General features: G+C 39.2%; 1 protein-coding gene across 1 annotated transcript in view; it reads left to right on the top strand.

Annotated features, from left to right (window-relative positions):
- pth2ra (parathyroid hormone 2 receptor a) overlaps nt 1-26,758 on the top strand; it is a 61,188-nt gene that overhangs the window by 17,545 nt on the left and 16,885 nt on the right. The window contains exons 6-10 of the mRNA XM_084361857.1: nt 2,325-2,508; nt 9,036-9,189; nt 13,466-13,526; nt 19,869-19,935; nt 26,193-26,287. Coding sequence (XP_084217983.1) covers nt 2,325-2,508; nt 9,036-9,189; nt 13,466-13,526; nt 19,869-19,935; nt 26,193-26,287 — 561 coding nt within the window. The remainder of the gene's footprint in view (nt 1-2,324; nt 2,509-9,035; nt 9,190-13,465; nt 13,527-19,868; nt 19,936-26,192; nt 26,288-26,758) is intronic.

Below are 26,758 nucleotides of genomic sequence, written 5' to 3'. Positions count from 1 at the left end.
CAGAATAACAAAATACATTTTCATCAACATACGGTGTGTTACCTTGGATTCTTATTGAACTTTTTAAGTTAGCTGTGAGGCTGTGAACACTCTAAATCCTGTGCCTTAACAACCATGTACGTGATTGAAAAGTAATACTGGTTTATCATTCTTAATATACTTTAGAAATTATGCAAATAAAGGCTTTGAGGTTCAGGAAAGAATGACCTCCCTTTGCTTGTACCTGCAGAGATGCAACTGAACGGACTATTCAAACAGCCATTTCTCTCCGCTGCCTCCTTGGTGAAAAGATCAAAAATCTTTTTGAAAAAATATATATTTTAAACTGCCTTAAAGGCTCTTCAGGTTTATTCTGAATTGAAATCCACAGGTGTAATCATCCAAACTGCACTTCAAAAACCTTTTGAATCTATCTCTCCACTTGAATTGGTACATATCTGTCTGAGCTGGAGTGGCCCTGCCTCAATATTAAGAGCTCTGGAGTTAAAGACAGACTGAGAGCAGGATAGAAAACCCTTATAAACATACTTTAGTTAATGTTTAGTTTATGTTTATAGTTTAACATGTCTATGTGTTTCATTCATAAAGAATCGGGGCAAAATGGTCCCATTTGGGTTATTTCATACATAGGTTAGCAATTAGTTACGTGATCAGTATGGACAAGTTAGTGCTCACACAGTTAGTGTAGTCTGGGAAAGTCATATAACTACGAAAGCCCTGAGGGGCAAGTGAGGATTTGTTTTTCTGGTGATCCATTGAATAAAATCTGTTCGAAACCGTTTTACCAGGATAATTTTTCTTTGAAATTCCTTAAATTTTTTTGTCATCGGTGAAGACGTGAAGTAAAAACAATTCAGGAGAAAAAAAACCCATTTCCATTTCTGAAACCAAGTGATTTATTATTATTATTATCATTTTTATTATTGTTATTTTATTTTATTGTTTTCTTGTTTGAAACCAAGTGATAAAAAAGGCATTTTTTTTTTGTGAATTTAATGTGAAAACTTCAAAATGTGAAGAAAAAATTCAGGAGAATAAAAAAGTAAAAAAAAGAAAGAAGAAAAAAAGGTGTGTGACAAATTAGCATAGATGTGATATACAAAGTACAAAGTTATTATTATTAGTTAAAGTTACAATTATTTATATATAAAATATACAAAAACACAGATCTTTTGAATCTGTGTCAGAGTGTATGTAAACAGCAGCAACAAGATGGTGATGATAGGATAAGATAAGATAAGATGAGATGGCAACTTCCCAGTTAAGGCCTTGTAGATTACCAAAACAGTGTCTTTCACGTCTTTCAGACGGAGATCAACACCCAAACTTTTGGTATAAAATGCGGCGATGGTGCAGTGACAGGTTGCTATAAACATCACCGGTTATGAACCTGAGGGCAGAGTGACAGACAACATCCAAAAGGCTTAAGAGTAGAGGCAGATGCATGCATATTAATCACATCACCATAATCCATGAGACAGAGAAGATTAACTTTAACAATCCTCAGGAAAGTTGTTTTCTTGTTCCACAATATGAGACTTTATTTATGAAGCGACAGTTCATTAACCTTCTGCAAACCACAGTCAACAACAACTGTAACTATGAGATATCTAATCAGTGAAGACTTTCTATGGTATTGCCATGACTGCTTTAAACTTAATAATACAGAAAAAACATCTGCAAGTCATAGAAAAAAAAATCTTAACACACAACTGAAAGGTGAAGGCATACCTTTACAACACTTGACACCGGGACAGCTCCCAATCAATGCTCTCTTCACTGATTAAGCGCTCCATTAGAACCAATTACAGATGAAACAATTTAGTTTCAGTCAGACTGTGTGGCTGAGCTGCGGAGTAAATAAGGTCGGAGTTTTCACAGCAATTATAAGCAGCCACAACAATAACACAAGTGTTAACCAGAAGGAGAACGTACTGTATATTTATACATGTGGAGCATCAACAACTGCAGGCCACAGCTACAATTTCTAATACGTTTGCAGCCACTGAGGGGAACAAAATGAGTGTCAGATCTCATGAAAGAGAAGGATAAATGCAGAAGTGCTGTTCTGGCTTCTGTTATAACATTCTGCAAGGACCACAAAGTGTCTCTGCCAGAGAAACAGTGAAATGGCTCCCAGAAAACAAATTAACAGCATCACAGTCAGAGAGAGTCAGCGAAAATGTAGAAATAATCGAAGAAACAAGTGAGACCTGAGCCTCTGGAGTTAAACACCTTGTTTGAAGCTCTCCGCACTGGTTTGAAAAGCATTTTATTCAGCTGTTAATTATTAATCCGTAACTGTTTGTTTGTTTTCCTGGCAGACGTCTTCACTGCACCAGAAACTACATCCACATGCACCTGTTCGTTTCCTTCATGTTACGGGCCGTCAGCATCTTTGTGAAGGACAAAGTCGTCCACACCAGTGCCGGACTGCAGGACTTCGATTCAGCCCTGTTGGACAACCTGAAAACGGTCAGCATGGCTCCACTGGACAAGTCTCAGTATGTAAGTACCACTTCTACTCGACTCTTATCTGAGGCCTGATAGAGGTGATAAGAGCGCTCGGACCGCCGAAACTTGTTTTGAAACGTTTTACAGTGATAACGTTGGGTTGTAAGCTCCTTACAGCAGTCATTCAAGCAGAGGAAAGTCCTGGCTGCACTTTTAAACTGCACCTGGTTTCTACAGTGTGCGTGCCGATATAATAGCACAGCTTTCGGCTCGTTGTTCTCTCAACACTTGACGTGATCCGAGCAGCTGTGTTTGTTCTGGGATGTCAGGGACAGGCAAAATAACACAAAGAGCCCCAGATAGCAACCAGGAGTGCCATCGTTCCACGCGGTGTGTGGGCCAGACGAACGTGTCGGGCGTGGGCGACAACAATTTTGCTGGTTCAGTCCACTAGCTGGAATAAAATGTTGGCAGTTAACATTTTTTAAAACCACTGATATGTTCATGTTTGTACATGTCATACGTACCATACGTACCATACTGACATCATCATATCATGTCCACTGGGGGTGTGAATCTTTGTCCCGTGCTTGTGGACTTTTTTTACTACTTCCCCTCACTTCCTTCCTGAAGAGGACGGGCTGTCCAGATGAGAAGGCTGCCAAGCCAGTGACTGAAGTATGAGACTGTGTTTAAACATTTGCAAGTGCAACTCCACTGTTTTTTTTTTAAGGAGACTTTGGACAATTTCAAGCCATGTTCATGTCCGCCACAACAGGTATTTTAAGCCACAATATGATGTTTCCTAACCTTAACCAGGAGGGTTGTCTAAACAAAACATTGAAAACTGAGCCTAGAGAAACGTGAAATTGCAACATAAAGACATGTAACATATGTGCGATATATGTTCAGTTGATTGGTTTGGGGAACTTTGTACCAAATTGATTGTATAATGTTTATATACTGAACTTAATCAGTCAAACTCAGACTGCTCAAGCTTCATCCTTATGTATTTTAACACATAACCAGGACTGTGGATTTTGTCCGTCATCTTTTAAATTGTGTGTCTTGTGTGAGTGGTGGTTTACATCCAGATGGGTTCTTGCCTGCTGTTCTGGTTCAATAGTTCATGGTGTTTTTTTATTCCCAGTTCATCCCTGCCCTTGGCTACAGAAGTGTACTAAGGGTTTAACAGGCTCATATTTAATCCGACCATTTGGCAAATCACCTATGTGCTAGGACCCTGCTGATGATTAATTTGTATGTTTTTATTCTCACGTATATAGCTTCAGTACGGGGTGCTGAATCCCTCTTGTAGTGAATAAACAAAAGAAAAATAAAGGACAGCAATCCCATCAAACTGTTTATTCTCACCACCGTTTGATGGGAGTGCAATTCTTTATTTTTCTCATGTTTTTAATTATTGATTGATGAGTCTTGCTTGTTTATTGCCCTTTTTAAAAAAAAATTAAAAAAATAATAATAATCTTAATTGCCTCACTAAATCCTGACTATACAGCAGTGTACTTAATCCAACCACACAGCCTGTAGCCTTGATCATTCTGCTCATAAACCGGCATGTTTTATGCACTTCAGGGAGAGTGTCCAACTAATTTAATGGATTTCTGGATTGAACATAGTTATCTAATTCAGTAAGAATATCATGAAACAGTTTTCAAGGCCAATCACCTGATCAGCTTTCTGTAGCAGAAACATCTTCGCTCAAAGAAATTTGGAGCTTTGCATGTTAAAGAGACGCCCCAAGGCTGCAGTCATGTGCATCCACAAGCCCACTTTGAGGGAATTGGCAGTAAATGAGCGTTTTTTGCAAAAGACAAAACTTGCAAGAAGGAGAGCTAACGGGGGACGTTTTCGCCTTGAACCATTTGATTTAAAACAGGCTGAAGCGTTTCTTTCGATTAGCTGCTGCAAAAACCTCATTTTTGCTGCTGTTGTATGCACTGCTGAATTAAATGGATGTTCTTTGTTTCCTTCGCTTGTCTTTTCTTTTCTTGTGCATTAGGATCAACAACTACACTGTAAAAAAGTCTCATAAAACAGTAATTTTGTGTTATTGAAATACAGTTTTTAATTTTACATGAGATCTGGAATTTTTTCTGGAAGTTTAATTTACACATGTGAAAACAATGAAATCACTTTACAGATAATACTGATAATCAGGCTTCAGATTGCAGAAGGTGGTGTTATTTGGTGTTTGTTTATTTGTCTCATCCGATTTCATTCATTCGTTAAAATCCTGGCCATTTATTTGATTTTTAATGTAATAAAATGACATACGACCTAACTTTATCTAATTTAATAAATGTAAACTTGAATGTAACCATTTCATAAATTAAATAAATTGTAAATTACCATGAATACATGTTGTAGTAATTCACAGTGACACAGTGAGTTTTCTATCTATCTCTATCTACATTCACAGCATGTGTCTATTATTAGATTGATATTTTTGTGTATTTCAAAAATACAGGAACATTCTGTAAAATAAACAGGGAAAACAATTCATAAAATTACATTTTCTACGGTGAAGTTGCTTTAAAGGTTTAATACAAATGTCTGTAAGCACCACTTCTTCTACTTTTGTCCAAATGATGAAACGATGAAAGGGATACACCTCTCTCATCATGCAATGACAGATAAAGATATAAAAACGCCCCGGGTGTCTAGTAAAGTATCTACCAGTTTGGCGTTGTCATGGTTGCATAAGGAAAGAGACGAGACTGAAATTATAAAACTGTGGCAGCTTAGTCAGAAAAACTGCTCACATTATTAAAACTCTGCAGGCAAAAGCTTGTCCTTGACTCCCCCACAATAAACTTCCCATGGAGACTTCTTTGAAAGTAACAGACATCTAAATTTCTTGCTTATGACATGTTGTCCTCCTTTAGTTAACAACTAATTTAATGAGTGACTCAGCCATGAGTCATTAACCATGAGTGAATGGAGGAATCACCCTGCCGTTCATTTTCCCTTATCTATTTGTACAGGATGATCGTTTGTTGGGTTGAGTTCAGAGAGAAATCTCTATTCGATCAAAAAAGGTCAGGATTGTTTCATTCAGGTGATTTTGTCTAAAAAACAATTGTGTCACGCTACAAAGCGAGAGTGCAGCCCTGACAGAGCGAAAGCAATTATTTTACACCGAATCATGCAGCTTAACCCTGGCCCTTATAAATCTGTAAAATAAATCTGACAGTAAGTCTGCTCAAGTCACAAACATTATTAGATATTCTCAGTCATCTTTATATTGAAGTACATCATTTTAAGGGACATGGTCTGGGTGTTTTTCTGGACCAATATGCTCAGTGAAAACTCATTATGGTGAGTGCTCCAAGTGTTTGTCGGCTTACATTCAGCATACGCAGACAGTAACCATTTAGTACGTATGTGCATGTTAACAATGTATTTGTTCTCTGCCTCTGGGAATGAAAATACTTGGTCTTAAAGGTCCATTTATAATTTAGCTTTATTGAAATGTATTTAATTTTTAAGATCCACTCCTGACATGATTTAAGACATCGCTCTGAATACTAACTTGTGTCTGATTGTGAAGTTCAATTTTCTTGTTAAAAAATAACACCTGCTTCTTCTCCGTCAGTACCAGATGTGACTACGTCACTGGCTAAGTGTATATATCGCTTTGGTTAGGAAGCACTGTATCCCTCCTGATGAGCAGGTCAGCACCTGCATGGTGTTTTTTAGGACATAATCAGCATTGTAAGTGGAAATGCAAATGGAAATTAATTCATTTAATATAATTATGTGGTCAATCTTGAGCGCTAACAGTTATTGAAAAAACTGTTAGCGCTCATATAGTCAATCCAACCCAATTGCCAGAATAAATGTGGGCATTGTAAGTTTCTGTAAACTACATATATGTTTAAACTCTACATGTCTTTATGTTGCATTACTTTAGGTTCAATTTTCTAGGGTGCTTATGGTCTGGTTAGGTTTAGACATAAAAAAAAACTTGTTTCAGGTTAGGGAAAGATCATGATTTGTCTTAAAATACCTGTTTTGTTGCCTCATTGGCATGAAATTGGCCTGAAATCCCTCAGGCAGGATCCTGTCCTCTATTTGTCGGAGCAGAACGTTCCCCGAGTCCATCTGAGACTCCTGACGGCAGTTTAATCCTCAGTCTAGGCTCAAGTGTCAGCAGCAGAGCGTCCATCCCAAATCCTCGTTGCCAGATTGGAAATATTCCTTGTGGAGGAGTAAAGTTTGAGAGTTGCTAAATCTCTGAAGAATTACAGACTCAGTGTGACGTGATCAGATCTCTTTGATACATGAATCATAGAGAGAAGACCCAAATGTTCAGGTATCAACGGGACAGCAGATGCAGACCTCATGACAGGTGGTAATTATGTCTTCCCTAAGGCAATGAACTTTGACCTAGACGGTCAGTCTAATCTGACTTTCCTACAACACCTCAGACTTCTGACTTCCTGACAACTTCCATCACCTCAGGGCACATTCCTGACACGTTCTGATCCATACATTGATTTCTGAATTTAATCTAATCTGTTGAATTCCCACAGATCTCCTTAAAAATGTCCAAGTGGTTTCGTGCTAACAAATGTTGAAACTCCTTCTTGAGCTGAATTCAGAAATTCCTCCACTAATTAACGACGAGTAGAGGTAGAGGAACCTCATTCAACAGAATCAATAACATTCAAGAAGATTTTGGAGATAAGGGGATTTCTGAAAAACAAACTGGAGATGCAGGCTGACCTTGTCTTGTTAACAGCAGTCTGAAAGTATATAATGACTACTCAGGATGCCAAGGGTGACTGGTAAGCTACTGGCTGCCCAAGGACAACTTCGTGCATTTATTTCTTGAGCGCCTGAGTGTGCTCATTGAGCCACGGAGAAGGATTTTTCATTCTGATCTTGAAAGGAGCAGTCTGGTCAAGGATAGAGACAGGGATATTGTTGTTAAAGAATGAGCTTGGGTACCTGTCACTGTTTCTGCATGAAAGAGCTCGAGGTTGAGGTATCGGAGAATCAGCAGTGGATTAAAACATTAAAAAGTGCACCACTCACTCTAAAGGCCAAACCTTCGACTGGCAAACCTTGTACCGCTCTCCTGCATGTGTTCCTAAACTAAAAGGCTCAGTAAGATCCAGGAAATCACAGGGAAGAGAGTTGGAAGGACAACATTCATCAATATTGAACTCACCAAGGATGAGTACTTGACCATATTTTGGTATAACAAGAGAGAGGAGCTCAGAAAATACACGTGTCAAACTCAAGGATCTCTTCTGAGTATCATCAGAATAGATGTGTACCTTTAGAAATCTCCAGTGTTAGAGGTTGTCACAGCAGCACCAGATGAATAGATGAGCCCAGTCTCCCTCTCAAACAAGCCTGTGCTGCAATTCTTAACTCACGTCTACGCAGGAATCCTGAGAGAGAGGCGTTTTCGAAAGACACTAATGTTTTCCTGTTTGTATTTTAATGTTTCATCGTGTTGACTTTCAGCTGTTTCAGGAGTCGAGATTGAATTACAGCTGGTGGAAAAACCCAACATTTCCTGACTTTTTTGCGTCTTCATAATAAAAGCTTTTAAATTACTTAATTAAACATGGGACTTTTATTGTGAAGAATTTATAGGAAAAAAACGTGTTTAGCTCTACTTACAGCCACTCCTCATCATTTATCAGTTCAGGCATGTCATCGGTGAAACGCACACCTTCAAACAGGTAGCCATGTTGAAATGGCGATGTATATCCCTGCCGCGCTGGGCCGACGTGCCGAGTCAAACCAAGTCAAGCCAAGCCAGCACATTAAGCCAGAGATTTCTGCGGATGACTTCATTAATTTAATTACAACTACACTGCATCTATTATTGACTAAATCCTCATTTTTAAGTAACAATATTATTTTAAAATGAAATCTTTAATTATAGAGATGAAAAGTAATGGTTTTCAGTTAAATATGTGGGCCCAGAGTCTGTAACAAAAGAGGACCCAGTAAAACAATAAGCAGGCTTCAATGAGCCGATGTCCAGTGAAATCCAAAATCCAAAAAGCAGTTAACAAAAGACAGGCAAAGGAAAGTCCAAGGAAAAAATTAAAGACGAATACAAAACTGAGGACAATCTAGATATCAGGAACACAGGGAACACATGAGGACCGGGGAACAGGCACAGGAGCAGAACAGACGTGGGCGAACCAACAAAGAGTGAGGGAACAACACAGGCTTAAAATCAGGCTGGGCAGGAGCACAGGAGGGAAACAGAGCACTGGTGAGCAGAAAGTCGAAAGTGACAACAAGACACACGAGGATAACTACAAAATAAAGCTGGAATTAACTAAGCAAAAACCAAAACCGTGACAAAGTGGGTGTCTACACTATATTTATAGTTTCACTGTTTTATGTTTCCTCACTGCGCCTCAAAATGTAATCACATTACTGACTCTCTGAGTTGCACCTGTGATGTGAGAGTATTTTTTGTGAAACGCTGTGCTCAGAATAATGTGTCAACACAAAGGCACACGAATAAAGAGGTACAAACATGATGCGATGAAAGCTTCAAGCTTTGTTTTTTTTGTTGTCAGATCGGCTGCAAGGTGACAGTGCTGCTCTTCATCTATTTTCTGGCCACCAACTACTACTGGATCCTGGTCGAAGGCCTCTACCTCCACAGCCTCATCTTCATGGCCTTCAGATCAGACTCCAAATACCTCTGGGGCTTCACACTCATCGGATGGGGTAAGTGGAAAACAAATACAAATATAGATACAAACGTTTTATACAATCCCCCAGTTGCTTTGGAAAAAATGAAGCTGAAAGTTTTACTGCAGAACTCGAACTCACAATCCAGTCGCAGTTGCTGTGTCAGCGTATGATTAAATATACAGACAATACAATGCATTAATGAATACACATTACATAATCGTTCTTCTGCAGCAAACCACACTTTAGGGAAAATGTCTTATACAGCAGTGACAACAGCTCACATATAATAGCCCACGGGTCATTAATATTGTATGCTTTGGTGCATACAAAGTGCTAGACCTGAGGATCAAAGTTTTATCCCACCGCTTTGAAGGAAACTATGCACTTCTGACAAATAGATTTATCAAAATCAATTATCATCAGAAAAATGAATAGACAAATGAAAGACAGACCTGATATTTAATCTGAAACAAAACTGTTGTGAGTGTTTCTCGTGTTTGTTCTTTCATTGATCACAAATATGTGAGTGTTCACACAAGTAGATGAAAGGTTTTTGCCTCCTCATGGAAAATGTTTGCTCTTTTCTTTGAAGTCATGTTAGCAAAAAGGGGGGATTTCTGTCTCGTCAGAAGCCGGGTCTCTTTTTTGTTTGTACTTTCTCTACACTTTGCCAGAATTTAAATGGCTGATTAGGCTTGGTTGGATTAAAACCCAACAGTCACAGTATCATTAAAAGTGCTCGAATTTACACGTGCGAATCACTTTTTTATTGGCCGTATGTGAGCGGATTGTAAGGTAACGTAACTGTACAAACTTGTAGATGATTTGTTGAAGTTGTAGCTGGACTGTTGACTGATGTTGTCTTATTGAAAGGACTCGGGTCGGATTTTCCGCGACACCGCAGTTTTATTTTGGTGGAGACACGTGGGGACGTGAGGTGCCATGAAAGTCAGTCGTTGACCTCAATGGAGATTCTCCATCAGTTGTTGCATTATTGATGTGATTATTGAATATAAAGAGTGAAAGAGGTGCAGCGTGACATTAATCTGTTTCCAGTGTCAGCTTTGGAAATTGTTGGCCTCCTGTGGACCTTTCTTATAAACAATCTTCCTTCCAGTGTTACTCACCACAGTGTTTGTGCACAGCCCTGAGGTCCAACAAGCCTCTTGAATGCATAAACCACTGGCAGGACTTTGTGTCATGTCACCCATAGAGTACGTGCACATGTGAGTGAGTGCACATGCATCCTTGCGCACATGCACGAGAGAAAACAAACTGGAGCCCCTCTCATAAAAGCATCGCTTCACAGTGGTGTAAAACTCCACAGGGTACCTTCGAATTGCCTCAGAGCCACCGTCTCCTTCTCACATGAACCCCTTCATTTTTTCTGCAGACGCCAAAGGACCAAATTATTGTCGCAGCTGACATTTTGTGCTACTTTGACTCGGCGGTGTGGTTTCATTCAGAGACAAGAAAGTAATAATTTGCTAGCGGGTAAAAACAACTTTTAAGAGAGGATGTGTGTTACAGATTTCACTGTATGTTTACAACAGAAACTGACACTTGCATTCCTCCTCGGTTGCTCTTCCTGTGGTTTCTTCTATATTTTCCCGTTGAAGGGTTTTTGAGGGGACATTTTACATCATCCGATTGCTTCCAGGCAATGTGATATTTGGCTACACAAAAAAAAAAACTTACTTGAATTGATATTCATTAATCATTAATAAATAGCTGCCTTCATTTATACTTTTAGATATTTTCAATCTCTTAAAGAGTTTATATTATGCTCATTTTTTGGTTCATACTTTTATTTGGGGGTCCTAGAAGATCAGGTTTACAGACTTTAACCTTCAAAAAAACACATCATTTTTCTCATATGGTGCTTTGCTGCAGCATCCCTTGACACATTAAAGCTCTGTTTTGCTACAGAGTGAGACATTTCACCTCTGTTCAATCTTTGGTGAGAGTTGCACATGCAAATTACTTACTTACAGCAGTATGTAGCCAATCAGAGGCAGAGTAGGGCGAGCCATGTCGAACAAGGTAGTGTGATCTAAAATAACGCCGCTACAACAGTAGCAACTGTATGTCAGCTGAGTGACTGGAGTGTATATATTTTATAATATATTTATATAACGCCTTTTACATAGTGACGCACATAAGTTATGGAAGCAAAGCCTGGACTGTAAACCAGACATTTCAGGCAGTGCAGGAGCAGTGTTTAACACAAAAATGCTACATAACACAATAAAGGAAAGGCAAAAACCCTGAAAGCATAATATGATCTCATTAACACATTCAATTAGTTTCTTTTTGTGAACATGGATAGCAGAAGCACAAATGTTTGAAAGAAAGCAATGCTATAACTGTGATGCCAATCCCACTCTGAGCAGGAAAAATGGGTGAAAATGCTCTCATTTCCATTAGTAGCTATCATCAAGTTGAACAGTAAATATATCTCATTATCACAGTGCACTCTCCGCCACTCTCACGCTCCCATAGTGCACTCTTAGCCTCAAATGAGATACAGCGTTCATTTAAAATCTGTCCATCATTGTTGCGTTAAACTATGGGGGAACACTTATCGTCCACTTTAAGTTGCATGATAACTGTAATAACACTGACATACTGTATCTTGATTAGGGTGCTTACAGAGGGGTGAAGTGAACTTTTCTTTGAGCAAAGTCGGTCTTGCACAATCACCTCTGCTCTAAAAGCTCTACTCAGGAGGACACATACAGTACTTAACTGCGACAAGTTCAACTCACATTGCCTGCTTGTTGAGCAGCTGCATAATTTACAATTCAAGTGTTCAAGTTTGCAGTTCAGCTTCCTACTGTAAAAGTAGCAGACAGAACTTTTTTTTCTGGGCTTGTTTTAAGAAATTATTTTGATGTATCTACAACACCATTTGAATACTTATTTCTTAAATCGTCAAGGGGTATCATTTGTATTTTCTAAACTGCAAATAGGCTGAGGTAAGCAAATCTTAACATAGTCTTAAGCCATTCAGAAGTGTCCCACAGGAAAGCCCTCGGTGGAGAGTTTGAAAAGAGCCTCCACTAATAAATTAAGACGGCTTAAATATAATGAAAAGAATAAGTTCACCCAAAAATCTAAATGAAGTCATCGTTATAACCCTCATGCCGATGGAAAGTCAGGTGAATTTTCTTGGTCAACAAAACATTTCGGCTTCACAGCAAATCAGCATCGCAGCGTTCTCCTAAACAACTGAAGTAGATCGGGACTTAACTTACAAATGTACAGAAACAACCAAATTTCAAATCCACAAATATATCATTTATTACAGTTTTTAAAACCATACACTTAGAAATTATGCAGGTTTATGTAGGTTTCTGTGTTTTGTTCTGTTTTTTCAGCTAAGCACATGTTTTTGACCATTTTATATGCACAAGGTTAGTGTAAATAAGGAAATAAAGAACTATAATGAGTTTAATGCTCCTGTTACTCTAAAGCAGGGGTAGTTTTTCCCTTGGCGTCTGGATATTTATTTAGAAAATCATGTGTTAAGTATCCATTTTCAGTGATATTGTTATTCATTTTGAACTTGGACCATGTTAGACTATATGATGCGGAAAGTCCGACTATAACCTTTCAAAAGAACTTAAAACCATGCCTGTACTCAACAACAACAACAACAACAACAAACGGTTCAACAACAACTTTGAATTTACTGTCTTCGCTGAAAGTGTTAGCACGCACCCTTTTCGAAAGCCTGTGCGCGGGCTTGACCACACATCACAGGTCTAAATATAAAGCAGTATGCTGCAAAGCTGTTGTGCGATGAAGCTCCAGAAATGTTTTGTAGACTAATCTTCACCCGATTTTCCCAGTGGACTTTTTATAAGGATTTCTGAAAGTCTAGACACTTCTATTGTGTGATATGATAGTAAGGGTGAACAATATATTTTCCACAGGCTAGCAGAGCAGATTTGTCGAGTGGCTTAGTGTCATTTTACACCAGTGGGACAACCAGAGTTTATCCCACTGACAGAAGAAATAGTCAAGATACAGTAGCTGGAGTTTTATCGCTGTTTTAGTGAGTGAAAGATATGAAATTGCTGCTTTAGTGGACTGATGACACCTGTCAGTATGCCAGCAGTGTGTTGCAGTACATACAAAACACAGGGTGCATTTGGGGTGGGGATGAGTGTGTAGATGTCTATAGTTACCTCTGCTTCTGAAAATGAATGTAAATGGGGTTATGAAATGTGACTCGCACAATGAATTGGACAAAGAAAGTATAAGACATCAGCACAGGTCATTGTTTTCTTTTGTGTGATTTCAGGTGTTCCTGCACTTTTCGTGGCAGTGTGGGCGATTGTCAGGGCAACGCTAGCAGACGCAAGGTGAGACAACAAGCCACACTGTGTCTTAAAGCTTCCACACCAAAAAAATAAGAAAAAAACAAGATAAAAAAAGGTCGGCGAGTCTAAAGGCCAAACTTGAATACAAACATGAAAAGACAAAATTGCATGATGGCGTAATTAGAACTTAATCGTGGTGACATTTGAATCATCAGCGACATCCAATTAAATATGCACCATTTAATTAGCTAAATACATCTGAATAAATCAGCAGTTGCTGTCATGTCAGGTACACTGAACATTAAACCTATATGTGGCTGTTAACCACGGGGTTTTATCTGCTGCTGTAACAGCCTCCACTCTGCTGGGAAGGCTTCTGGAGCCTGGCTGCAGGGTTGAGTAAGTTCAGCTGCATTAAGTCTGCTTCCTCAGAGGTGCTGTACTGGGGTTGAGGCCAGTGTTCAGAACAGTCATGCTCTTCCACACCAAACTCAAACAACCATTTCTTTACAGAGCTGACTTTGTGCACATGAGTCTTGTCATGCTGGAAAAAGGAAAGGAAGCTGAATCGAGCCATGCCACACTTGGTTAGGGCCGCCCGACCTCCCAGCAGGCTGCTGTGACATCTCTCGTCCGCGGCCAACCTGTGACGATCCCCCTTCTCCCGCTCAAAACAAGCATGTGTTGCAATTGCAACCAGGGAAAAAGACATTTTTAAAAGTGTCTGTGGGTTCAGCTCTCAGTACTTTCTATCCAAGTCTCTCTAGTTTCTCTCTCGTGTTTCTGTTTCATCACCTTGGCTGAGGTGTGAATAATTTGAAGAAGATGTTGTAAACGTGTTTAACACCGAATCAACGGATATTTTTTAATAATCCTGCTGGGGGGGGAAAAGTATTTACGGCTGCTCATTTGACCAAAGTTGGGAAGTGACGAAGAACAAATACTTTGTTACCGTACTTGAGTAGATTTTTGAGTAGAGTATTTATTTTTATGACAACTTTTACTGCCTACATTTTAACACAAACATCTGTACTTTCTACTCCTTACCTTTTCAAAAGACCTCGTCACTTTGGTTTTAATGCATTTGCTAAGGTAAGTAATAAAACATAGCATGAAAAACAGACCACGTGTACATATTGGCCATGAAGTGTTTTTGAGGGTAAAACGATGGATGCAGCAACCTACTGTAGGTTAATATCTGCTATAGCAATGATTCACCTTCGTCAGAATATAATACAACATCAGAGGTCTTGACTGCTGAGCTGAGTGCTGCTTTTCATATATCTGATGTAATGGTATTTCCTGCCAAACATGACCTCCCTCTGCCTCTCAGAGACGTCTGATGACATTCAATATTTGCGTCACTGCTATTCAGAGGTTGAAAAAAAGCCTTTTCATACTGAGTTTCACAGGCTGAGTAAGAATCACTGCTGACTGTTCACAGCATATCTGCCTATTCTTTAAATTGATTGCACTGATTCATTAGAGCCTACCTGTTATTCACTTCCCACCCTCCGAGCTTTAAAGTCTCTCCAGACAGGGTCACAGACAATGGGCAATAATGAATACACATATTATTTTAAATTCTATTTTTCACATTTGTTAACATCACAAACTGAGCGTTCATTTAAATGTTCATTGTGTGACTGATACTAAGTGGCTGTTCCTTGGTGATGGATCTGTGACTGCCACAGAGAGTAAGTGGTTCATGTAAATTATATTAAGCTTAGTTGCGTAATGGTGTAATGTGAGATAACTTAATTTATGTTTGAACTGAAGATAGTATAACCACAATTTCAGCTTCATACCCAATAATGACACTATCACCTGTTACCAGTTAAGCTTTTTACCTGTGGGATGTTACAAACAGCTGTATTTGGAGGAGTCAACAACTTTTTTTAAACATGCTGCTGGCATCACATTCAAATCAAGCAAGTAAAGTCGATGTCAAGTCGATGAGATGAAACACAACATTTTTCTTTATTTAACAGGTATCTCAAATGACTATAAAAAACGTATTTTACAATAATGGCAATAAGAGTGGTTCGGATGTTGAAACTGTGTCTGTAGATGTCCAAAAGGGTTCCTGGCTGGACGCCAAGATATTTAGCTTTCTTGAACATCCAAGGACATCCAAAAAGAGTGTGATGTTCAGATTTTTAACTTTTGCACGTAACAGATGTCCAAAAGTGGTCCCAGTCAGACATTCAAATATTTAAGCCATTGTACACGTCCAAGAGGGGTCCCAGATGTGTCCATGGGATTATCTAGCAAGACGTTTAAAGATTTGACCCGTGTTGCTCATGAACAGATCTCCAAAAGGGCTCCTAGTCAGACGTCCAAATATTAAAACTGTTTCGAACGTCCAGCACAAAAGTGGCTCTCCACTGGCGGACGTTAAACTGATGTGACATGAGCGTCTCCCTTGACATCGCGTGTTTACTGGGAAACTGATGTCATTAACAGAGATCCTTGATTGATTAGTTGTGGACGGAGGGTTTACTCGGGACATATTTGAGAATCCAAACTTTGTGACAACTTCATTTCTATCTTTTGTTGTTCATTGTTGAATACCTAAAGGCCGTTATTTTTTGTTGAACTCTGGACTTGCCCTACCCTAACCTGCAAAAAGCCACCGGGATAAAGTCAAACTGTTGTTGTGTAAAAAGAAGAAGAATTTGAAAATGTAAATGACACTGAGTTGTTCTGTCGATCTTTACAAATCCAGATGCATCAAACAATAGCATAACCGTCAGTGCTGAAAAGAGATTTTCAACTGAAAATCTAATCAAAAAGGGACCTTAAAATCCAATTCAGTGATGGATTTGGAGAATCGTTACACCCCCATTGTTTGTACTGCTTCAATTGAGTATATGTTGAAAAGGATTAGCAAATAATCACACACTGTTTTAATAATGATCTACACAGCGTCCATTGTAGATTACAGAGTCTTATTAGGACAACTTTCAACACTGCAATCTAAAAAAGCCATTAAAAAGCCATCATGTCACAAACAAATATGCAGAAAATACTTGGAAAGGAGATAATAAGAGAATAATTCAATAGTCTCAACAGCCTCAGGAAACAGACTTATTTGATACTCAAATTCAAAACAAAACTAGTCATACAACCTCAAGGTGTTTTTTTTGCTTGGAAGAGATGTTTGATGAGAATCATTCTCACAGTATTGAAAGCCTTTCAGTGAAAGCTGAACCTTTTAAATTGAAGAAAAAGAAAGTGACCAGTAGTTCTACCACACCAAACTTTAATTCGGACAGTCAGAACAAGGTTCCCTTAAACCTTACACTTACTATGTCTTTCAACCGTAGTGAGTTACAGCAAGAACATTGTGGCCTGAAAACAGCCCACATGCGGGTGGCAACAACGTTGTGCTTTCCAAGTTTTAAATTGCCTGTTGTTGTGACTTTCTCTCCATCTGCTGACGCTCTGAGCTGTCTTGGTTGTTTGTTCTGAGCCCTGACTCACTGCTGACCCTGAACACAATATGCAGGTACAGAAAATCGCTTTGCCAGAGGTCTTGATGATTCATTAAGTTAATTTGTATTCTGTTCAAACTGCAGATCTTGGAGGGAGGAAGCTGTCAGTTCATTGTTTATAGTAAGGGCGATACAAAGGTGTAATTTGTTGAATACAGCCATAATTGGAAGGTAGCTCCAAAAAATAAGGGGCAGCATATTACGATTGTAACTGACAACTGCTGCTCTTTGATAGCTATCTGTTAGCTGATTAGCTCTTGTCTCAGTTAGCTGTGTAGCAAGTGTCCCCACAGGCGATGGGGTTCAGCTCAACCTAATTGGCAGCCTGAGAGTGAACATGGCAGGACACCGAACTGGGACTGAACAAAGCCTCCAAGACAGACAGAGGTCAGTTTGATAACAGGTGGGGCAGTAAGGAGGTGATTTACAGACAAAGACTATCACTTTAGGGAAGATAAGGCAGCAGTGGGTGTCGAGTCAGAATACTGTCACATCTTACTCTTGTGGAAAGACAAACCAAGACTGTTTTGGTGAGTTTTATTAAGTCTATGTTGAGTTGACTTGCAATTAAGCTCGTCATAGTTGGGTAAAAGAGATAAACTTGAATTCAGAAGGTGTATGGTTGTTTTTTTATTGTTTAGTAAGGTCGAGTCGAGTTTATTTTGTTCATTTATTAAGCTAACAGCTTGCGCTGTATCTCTCAGGTAAAATATATGGAAACTATCAGACTGCCGCCTCTTGCCGGTACAAAGTGGCATCATAAGACAGGACAGGCTGGGGCTAGCTGGTTAGCATGGTACTTCAGTAGACACCTCCACAACATAATACATCTCTGTTTCTCTGTTTTCAACAAAATTCTGGCCATATCTTAAAAATTGCTAGTAGCTATATATTAAACTGCGCCTGTATGTTAACCAATCAAATTACAAACATTGTTTTTTCGGGATTTTTGTCAAATTTTTCAGTTTCCTTTTCTGTTGCGTCACTGCCCTCATTCATGCTCTCCAGGCAGTACAAAACAGGTCAGATTACACTTGGTGACCTGAAAATAACAGTACAGTTATAACATCTATCCATCTATTGTGCTGACATTATGTCAGAGAGGAATTGAATTGACTCTTGGTACTGGTTGAGGTCATGGTTATTGCTGATGTATTATATTGTCCAGTGCATTGACATTTCGAATGAATGGATTACATAGTTCATTCATAATGACCTTTGACATTCAGTAGGTAAAAAGGTAAAGTTGTTAAAGCTGACAAAGTTTCACTCTCCGAACTCCAACTCCTAACCTGAACATTCACAAAGTGTAGCAGCTATTAAAGTTTAGGGAATCCATGTGTGTAATGTACTGCGTAATGCAAAATAAACACACAGGCAGGCTTTAAGTCTTCGCAATGTTTGTGATACAATTGCATAATCATGTTTGCATAATCCCCTCGGAAATACGCAATATGGAAATCTATATGTTTGCATAATGATGCAAGGTTTCCTTTGAAGTAAAAAAAAAAAAAAATAATTCAAACTTGATGGTTCACATATGGCGAGAACTTATTAACTCACACTTATTTTGTACATAAAATATTCCCACAAGAGCTTCGCTCTCATGATTAGCACATGGCATGACATGTGTGTGATGTAATGAACTGTAAAGTATGAGACAATTTAAAATACAGAAAAAGTAAAGGAGAGCACACAAAATAAGAGAAAAGGGGCAAACGATGTTACTTGTCCATGTCATTAAAAAGACTATAAATTCAGTCACAACATTGCCGTTTAGGTAACACTTACTCAGAAAGCCCATGTCTATAATGCATTATTACACATTATGATGATAATTATGCCTTTAAAAATGTACTTATAATGCATTATAGTCTGTAAATAGATATTCAGACTGCTTCATAACTTTACTTAAAGCAAACACTGGTTTTTTTTGGTGACTTATAACCAGCCGTTATGGAATTTGTTAACTGTTTTAAGGGTACATATTTATATCTTAAACTGAGTTTCACAGACAATGTTGATTTAATATGTAATAAAGTCAGTCAGAGACTGTTTTAAGTTAGAGGTCAGTGTTGACATCCTGGAAAAGGTGAATGTCAGTCTGATAGAGAGCATCCTCGTTTTTACTATTTGTGTTTGGTATGGGCATCTGGTGTTGGTAAACGGAAACAAGCTAAATAGGATTGTTAAGACAGCAGGGAAGATAATCGGCCACCAACAGAAGCAGCTGGATGACACAGCTGTACACAGGAAAGCCCTGTCAATCCTGAATGATAAAAACACTACACTGAGTTTGAGCTGCTCCCCTCAGGGAGACAATACAGAATATCTCTGGCAAAGAAAAAGATCTGCAAGGGCTGGTTTATCCCAAATGCAATTGATGTAGTCAACCAATTATAGTTAACTTAAATATGAGAGTGTAAGCTGAATACTATGGGTATGAATGACAGTTATAAGCTGAGAGATCTTTGTTTCATTGATGTGATGTGTCTTGGTTTTGTTTTTAATCCTGTTGACTCCTGCTGCGGCTGGAGAATCCAGTTGTTCTACTATATTCTCATCTTGTGTTTTTGATTTTTGGACTTCAGTTGCTCATTATTAAAGTTTGCTTGTGGTTGTTGAACCTGCCTGCCTCTGTGTCTGCGTTTGGGTCCCTTTTTTTTGAGGAACTGCGACACAAAAAGTGAAATTAAGCATGAAAAGGGTTAAATTTAGAGTGGAAAAGACAGAAAGTGAAACATCTACAAATGGTCAGCCCTCCTGCCGTTTTTCTCCATCTTTACTTTCTATATGTCTGCCTCTGTTGCATCTGTTGTTTTTATTCCTTAATAAACTGTCTTCTGCCTCATTATTCCTGATTCCTCTGTATTTGTGTCCACGGCAGGTGTTGGGAGTTAAGCGCTGGGAACATCAAGTGGATCTACCAGGTTCCCATCCTGACAGCCATTGGGGTAAGACTGTGAGTGTGAAATACACAGTTTCAGTGTAACTTGAGAAGTTTGCAGCGCCTACTGACGCCTTCAAAGTAAGACTGAACTCTTTTGAACAGGGCCAGGCATCCCAAATGTTGGGCTTTCTTTGTGCATGTGTGTCTTAATTAGGGCATAAATCAAAATATAAATGTTTAAAGACTGGGTGCAAACTTTCCTTCCTCACTCCAGCAGGTGAATTCCTATTTAATGAAAGAGTCCTGAAGATCCCTGCTGTGATAATAATATTTAGAATTTGTCGTGTTTATAGTTAATTAGTTGAGTCATTTTCTTCTCCTTTCAGCTCTCATGTCCTGCAGCGATTTATATTAGTGTCCGACTGATTTTTCAACAATTGCGTAATTACAAACTGCTTCGTGCCTGCTGACCTCATTGTTCAGCGTATTATAGTGAAGCCTCATGGAGGAATGGAGAATCATCTTCACAACTAATTAAATCCTGACTTGGATGACGGAAGAGTCTTAATGTTCTGCATGCCAGGCCTTGTTCTCAGACTGGCACCATACAAACACAATCTGGTGATGCGAGAGGCAGGCCAAACCTCGGACTGCCTTGATATGCTTTCTTTGGTTCTGTTCATCACTGTATTACAGCTGGAGTGAGAGATTTTTAACACTGTTATAGAGGAACACAGATCTATGATTTGATTCTACCCAGATGTCCCAGTTTGTTATTTTATTCTACAAAACTGTTACTGTTCTGAAACTTTGTTTTTTGTCCCCATGTTTGCACAGTTTCTGAACTTGGTGAAGCTCAAATTATATTTTATATTACTCTTAAGTGCAGCTGCGTATCAAACTTTCACTGCACTACCTAACGATTTTTTGTCTGTGTTTATCAAAATAAAAGACCCAAATGCAGACACAAAAGTAGGTTGAACAACAAGAAGTGGTCTTCATAATGAGAGCTGAAGTCCAAATATCCAAAATGCCAGTAACAAAATTGCAACAAGGATAATCAAGAAAACTAAAGAGTTATACACACACACACCTTATGACACATAAGAATAAACTTTCAACATAAAACAGGAAATCAGCAGAACTTAAACCTAGATTTAAACCCAGATTTTAAACATATTATATTGTATTATGTTATATTGGATGTTATTCTCGGTTTTGTTTAAGTATAAAGAAAAAGGGACCCAAGCGTAAGAAAAAGGCAGGCAGGTTGAAAGTAAAAGCGAGTTTTCATAAAACGCTGATCAACAATCCAAAGTCCAACCTCAAAAAATACAAAATCCCCCAAAATACAAAATAGAAGATACAAAAGGAATACGAAACCCCCTGCCAAAAAAACAGGAGGCGAATCCAGGAATAAAAAGTCAAAAATTACAAAAACCGAAAGGGTACAAACCGATGAAGAGCTGGACACATGAGGAACAGATGAACTGTCAAAGACGGAGGGGAAGACAAGGACTGACATACACAGGGAGTGATTAACTGATAGGACACAGGTGAACACAGAAAAAGGGCGGGAAAAGAGACAAAGGGAGGAAATGAAAAGCTAAAGGTGACACATGGGGACAGAACTTCAAAATAAAACAGGAAATAACAAAAACAAAAACTCAAACTACGACAGATTTAGCTGAAGAGTAATATATGAAGTAAACTCCACCCCACCTTAAGCTGCAACATTATACGTTCATGCATCATTAATTATAACGCAGTATATTTATGATTCTGAAATGGGCCATTCTGCGTAATGAGTACTGGTATTTTAGGTATATTTTGATGCTAACAACTTTTTTCTTTTACTACAAATGACTTTGAGTGCATGACTTTGACTTGTTAGAGAGTATCTTTACACTGTATTATTATTTTACTTCAGTAAATTATCTGAATACTTCTACCTACCTGTTCATAACGCATACGAAGTTGGCATTTAAAGCTCTCAGAATCTTGTTTATTTGTTTAGGGTTGATTATACTTCCTGACCTAAACCAGGAAACTATCCAAAATTTGAGATTTTATTTTGGCAGGTCTTTTTTAACACTGATACACCGAGCAATTTAGTGCGCACGTAATCCCCCTAATGTTGGGGATTTAAACTTGTGTATTACAACATTGGCACCAATACAGAGATTCTCAGCCTAAGCCTTGAACTGAGCGTAGTGAATTTAATAACACCACCCACGCAGTGAAAGCAGCTCCACGGCAGCAGCTGTAGTTCTCTATCAGCGTCTTTGTTCGGCCACAGTGCTGTTGTGCACTTGCGGAGCCGGAGAGAGAAGCTTTGGGTTGCAGCATCATCTGGGTGTGAAATTAAGTGGCAGTGATGAAAGGCGTGTTGATCAGGGTTTTTCAAAGCACCCCCGCTTCCCCTATATTAGTCATGCCGACAAAAATATAAAAGAAAAAGAAAAAAAAAGTAAAGAATACTTAATATAATGGATTGTGTCTCTCTTACAGGAGGAGGAAGTATTATGTTGCCATGGATTCAGTGGTCTAAAACTTCTCCAGCCCATATTTGTTTACATTTTTGCAGATTTGTAGACTTTTAAACACAATGATCTCAATAATGTTATCCTCAGCAAGCGTCGCTCCTACTAAATCGAAAAATAAGTGTATTGTGGATGTCTGTGTGTTGTGATGTGTTTTGTGGCTGTCAGGCTTTTACCTTATTTGCCTCCGTGAGCTATCTGTCACAACAACTGCTGCTCTCCATATTTGTTCTTCTCTTGCCGCCCCGCCTGATGCTCACACACACACAACCGACCGACCTTATCACCTGACAGAACATCAACACTGGAGGAGTCTGCCAAACTTTGGCTTCTTTGGCACAATTTAAACACTGATGATAAGGTATCATACTACCCATTCCAGAAAAAGTTGGGACGCTCAGTTAAGCATAAATAAAAACAGAACTCAATAGTTCTTAAACAAACTGTGTCGGCAGCAGTTTTGCAAAGTGTTCCTGAGCCCATGTGGTACTATCCTTTATACAGACATGGTCCTTGCTTGTGAACGACTGAGCTTTTCGAGGATGCGCCTTTCATACACAGTCATGATACCATCACCTGTTAAAGGTCATACTGATAACATTTTTATGTAGATGAAACATTTTAAATAAATAATAAATCTACAGAGCTTGTAGAGAGGTGATTACTTTTCCTTAAAAACATGGTTATGATTGTGAATCAATAATTAAAAGCCAATAGTAAAACACTGTTGGTGTCACGTATCTGTGTTAAGTCAAGACCTTGGTAGTCGCCAGTTTGTGGGAAAAAACATAAGAACGGCTGAGTTCTGACAAAACCTTCTAATTTTTGAGTCACAGAAAACTTCCCAGCTGCAAACGAAAGCAATGAACCAGAAGCATCACCTGCACAGAATAGACTGAGTATTGGCAAGCTAAAAAAAATATGTTGTGTGGAAGTGTTGTACGTGTTTGTAGGAACCAATTACTGAAAAATCAACACCTACATCTGAAAAACACCTGGAGAATGACCGGGGCATGTTAACTGACGTAAATACAACTGAGTAGAAAGTAGCCTCAGAGTTAGTTGGATGTGAATGTTTTTAATGATCTGCGGGTTGTTCCCAAATCGAAGAAGCTCAGCACAGACATGAGGTGAAGGCTAAATTAAAAGAGAAACTGAGAGGAGCAGGAAGGACAAATCATTATAAAGTTTCACTTTCCTCCTGCCTGTTACTGCCAGAATGAGGTGATTAATTTCCCCCAACTAAACACGTATATAACTACATTTGCAGGCAAACTACAGCTAAATATAGAGATTGTTGATGTCAAACAAGCTACTAAAATATCAACATAAAGCGTCCTTTCATGTTGTTCCTTATAAAGTAGTGATGAATAAGTCGAAAATGATATTTCCTCTCCAGCTTCCTCTAATTCAAATGAGCGTCATGGCATGAAGCAAGAGAACTTGTTGCCAATGGAAATCATGAGCAACGGTCTCTACCCCTGTCCTTACCCCCCGCACTGTGCACAGCTCCTCTCTGTGATTTGGAGCCCATCATACGAAGAAGACATAAAGTAAGGAGCGAGACGATAAAGACAGTGCTTGATCACGCAGCATCTTGCTGTGAGAGTCAAAAAAACTCTGAATTAATGATCAAACCTCTGAAAAATGACACGTTTGTCGAAAGACATGTTCGCTGCCAAGCTGTGATTGGAAATAAACCTCCCGCAGATTGTAATCAGACTCAGGGCTGCTCTATCAGGACTAATGCACTGCTGGCTGGTTTATCTCCTGAAGATACAGACCGCATGCCATAACGTAGACTCAACTCGGATATCGTTATCCATTAATAAATTAGACTGCCGATAATTACTTCTGTTGTGTCAAAAGATTTTGAAAAGGCTTCACCTCAGGACGGATATTATTTCTGTGTCCATGTAAGAAATAGCTCGGGGAGAACTACGGGTCGTAATAACTCACATAATATTCTCAGATTGGTTTTTAACAGCACGGCTCTGGGATGAAAACGTTGGTCGGTAATTGGTCCACCTTTTTGAGGTTGACTGCCTTGAAATTTTGCACACACATCAGTGGCCCCCCGTCGATGAGTCCTCTCTTTGGTGAACCTGGGATTTGCATCTAACAGCACCACAAGGTTGACTGAGAAGGTTGATTGCCATTGCCTCGCAAAATGACTCACATGAGACGATTCACAAATGAATCTCTAAAAGAACCGAATGTTCATCCGTCGCCCCGTGCAGCGAAGTTTCTCACACACAAATTAAACATACCAAGGACATCAGCTTACTGATAAAGTAATGATATATAAGGTCATGATACATTTTGTTACTACAGTTATCGAACACTGACATTATTAGCTGCTCCGACAACAAACTGAGACTTCAGAGAATAAGCTGTGTAAAAGCCACAAGCGGCTGCTGTTGCATCTCCAGTTCAGTTTGCCACCCCTCTAAAGAAACCTGCAAATTAAATGCCAAGCTCCTGTCACATGGTGTGTATCAACACACATTACAAGAGACATCTCATGAACTGTGTTTGTCAGGTGCAGGTTTGGGTTTATTCACAAAGACACAATCATTCTGCACGAATGGTGGCTTTGATTTTCATCACCGTCCTGCATGAGCAGTGTTTTGTGAAGTAATAACATGGTGCTGTCTGAAGGTTCACTGTCAATGATTTCTTTTCCTCTCATCACTTATTGTCGGGGCTTACTGGGTCAGACAGCACCTTCTCATTAATTTATAAACCAATCACAAGCGAAGCATTGCCTCCTCAGTGCTGCCATGAATAGTCAGCAGTCTGTTGCTCATGTATGATATGAAGGAAGGACGAGGAGGAAGACGAGAGGGAAGGAAATCATTTCACTCAGATGTGACCACATGCAGACGAGTCTAAAAGATTCTTCTTCTTCTTCTTCTTCTTCTTCTTCTTCTTCTTCTTCTTCTTCTTCTTCTTCTTCTTCTTCTCCTCCTCCTCCTCCTCCTCCTCCTCCTCCTCCTCCTTCTTCTTCTTCTTCTTCTTCTTCTTCTTCTTCTTCTTCTTCTTCTTCTTCTTCTTCATCTCCTCCTCCTCCTTCCTCCTCTTCTTCCTCCTCCTCTTTCTTCTTCTTCTTCTTCTTCTCCTCTTCCTCCTCCTCCTTCTTCTCCTCTTCCTCTTCTTCTTCCCCCTCCTCCTCTTTCTTCTCCTTCTTCTTCTCAACTTCCTCTTCCTCTCCTCCTCCTCCTTCGCCTCCTCTTCCTCCTCCTCCTCGGTTTAGGGAAATGAAAAATGACAGCTGAGAATCAGAGCCCCTGTTTCCTGGAGGCTTGTCTCTCCGTATACAGACCTGCCATGTTGTTGTATTCTGGCGCTGTTGGTTATATTCTCAGGATGAAACAGGTTCGGGGGTCCAAGTCTGTTAAGCCTCAATTTGCATCTTTCAAATGACTTTGCCTCAGTCTCATTAAAGTCTGTGAAAAGAAATCTCAGAACTTGGCAGGAAAAAAAATTGCGTTCTTTCTGTAGCCGTTATGAAAAATGTCTTCATTCCACAAAACAATAGGTCACCTCAGGACACTATTGTTGACCACACAAATGATTTATAGCCCTTCAACACTTATTTCATCCCATAATTGTTGAGGCAAATGCACAGATCACGTTTTCTTAGGAAGTTGTATACAGTGGTACAGCTGTAGTTGTACTTGTTGCACTTTAAAGCTGAAGTCATTCGTGTTTTCATGGTTTACAGTCTGTATGGTGGAGGAATAGAAACTGAGTCATCTCTGTTCTTCTGTTTCAGCTCAACTTCATCTTGTTTGTGAACATCGTACGAGTGTTGGCCACGAAAATTCGAGAGACTAACGCAGGGAGATACGACACGAGGAAGCAGTACAGGTTTGTACTCTGAATCTCTAATGAACCGGCAGGTCATTTCCCGGGTCGTAAACTCTCTGTGGTGAATGTCAATATGTAGACAATCTATCTGTGCATGTTAATACTGCAGTTCACCTCGATTCACAGGCCGTTAATGGACCGCAGTCTGATATCAGAACAGAATGTCAATGTCAATTATAACCAAGGGCAAGATCTTTTTTTAAAGGTGCTTAACAAACTAAATAAACAAACTCTCTTTGTTTTTATAACTGAATAAAGTGAATAAACAGACTGACATTAAAGGACAACACAGTTTCATACTGTTTGTTTATATGTGGCGGACCCTGCCACCTCTCTAGCTTCAAACAGTGTTCTGCCAAGCCCATTTGTTGCTACAATGAAGGCAGCAAGGCAAGTTCCCATGAAACTGCTGGTGGAGTGCTGTTTGTTTCATTGTAGTTGCCTGTTTCCTGTAAAAAAAAGGGAGGGACA

Source organism: Pagrus pagrus (genome assembly GCF_965226575.1).
Source record: "Pagrus pagrus genome assembly, chromosome: 9".
Lineage (NCBI taxonomy): Eukaryota > Metazoa > Chordata > Actinopteri > Spariformes > Sparidae > Pagrus > Pagrus pagrus.
Note: the sequence above shows the minus strand (reverse complement) of the source record. Positions and strands in the feature narration are given on the sequence as shown.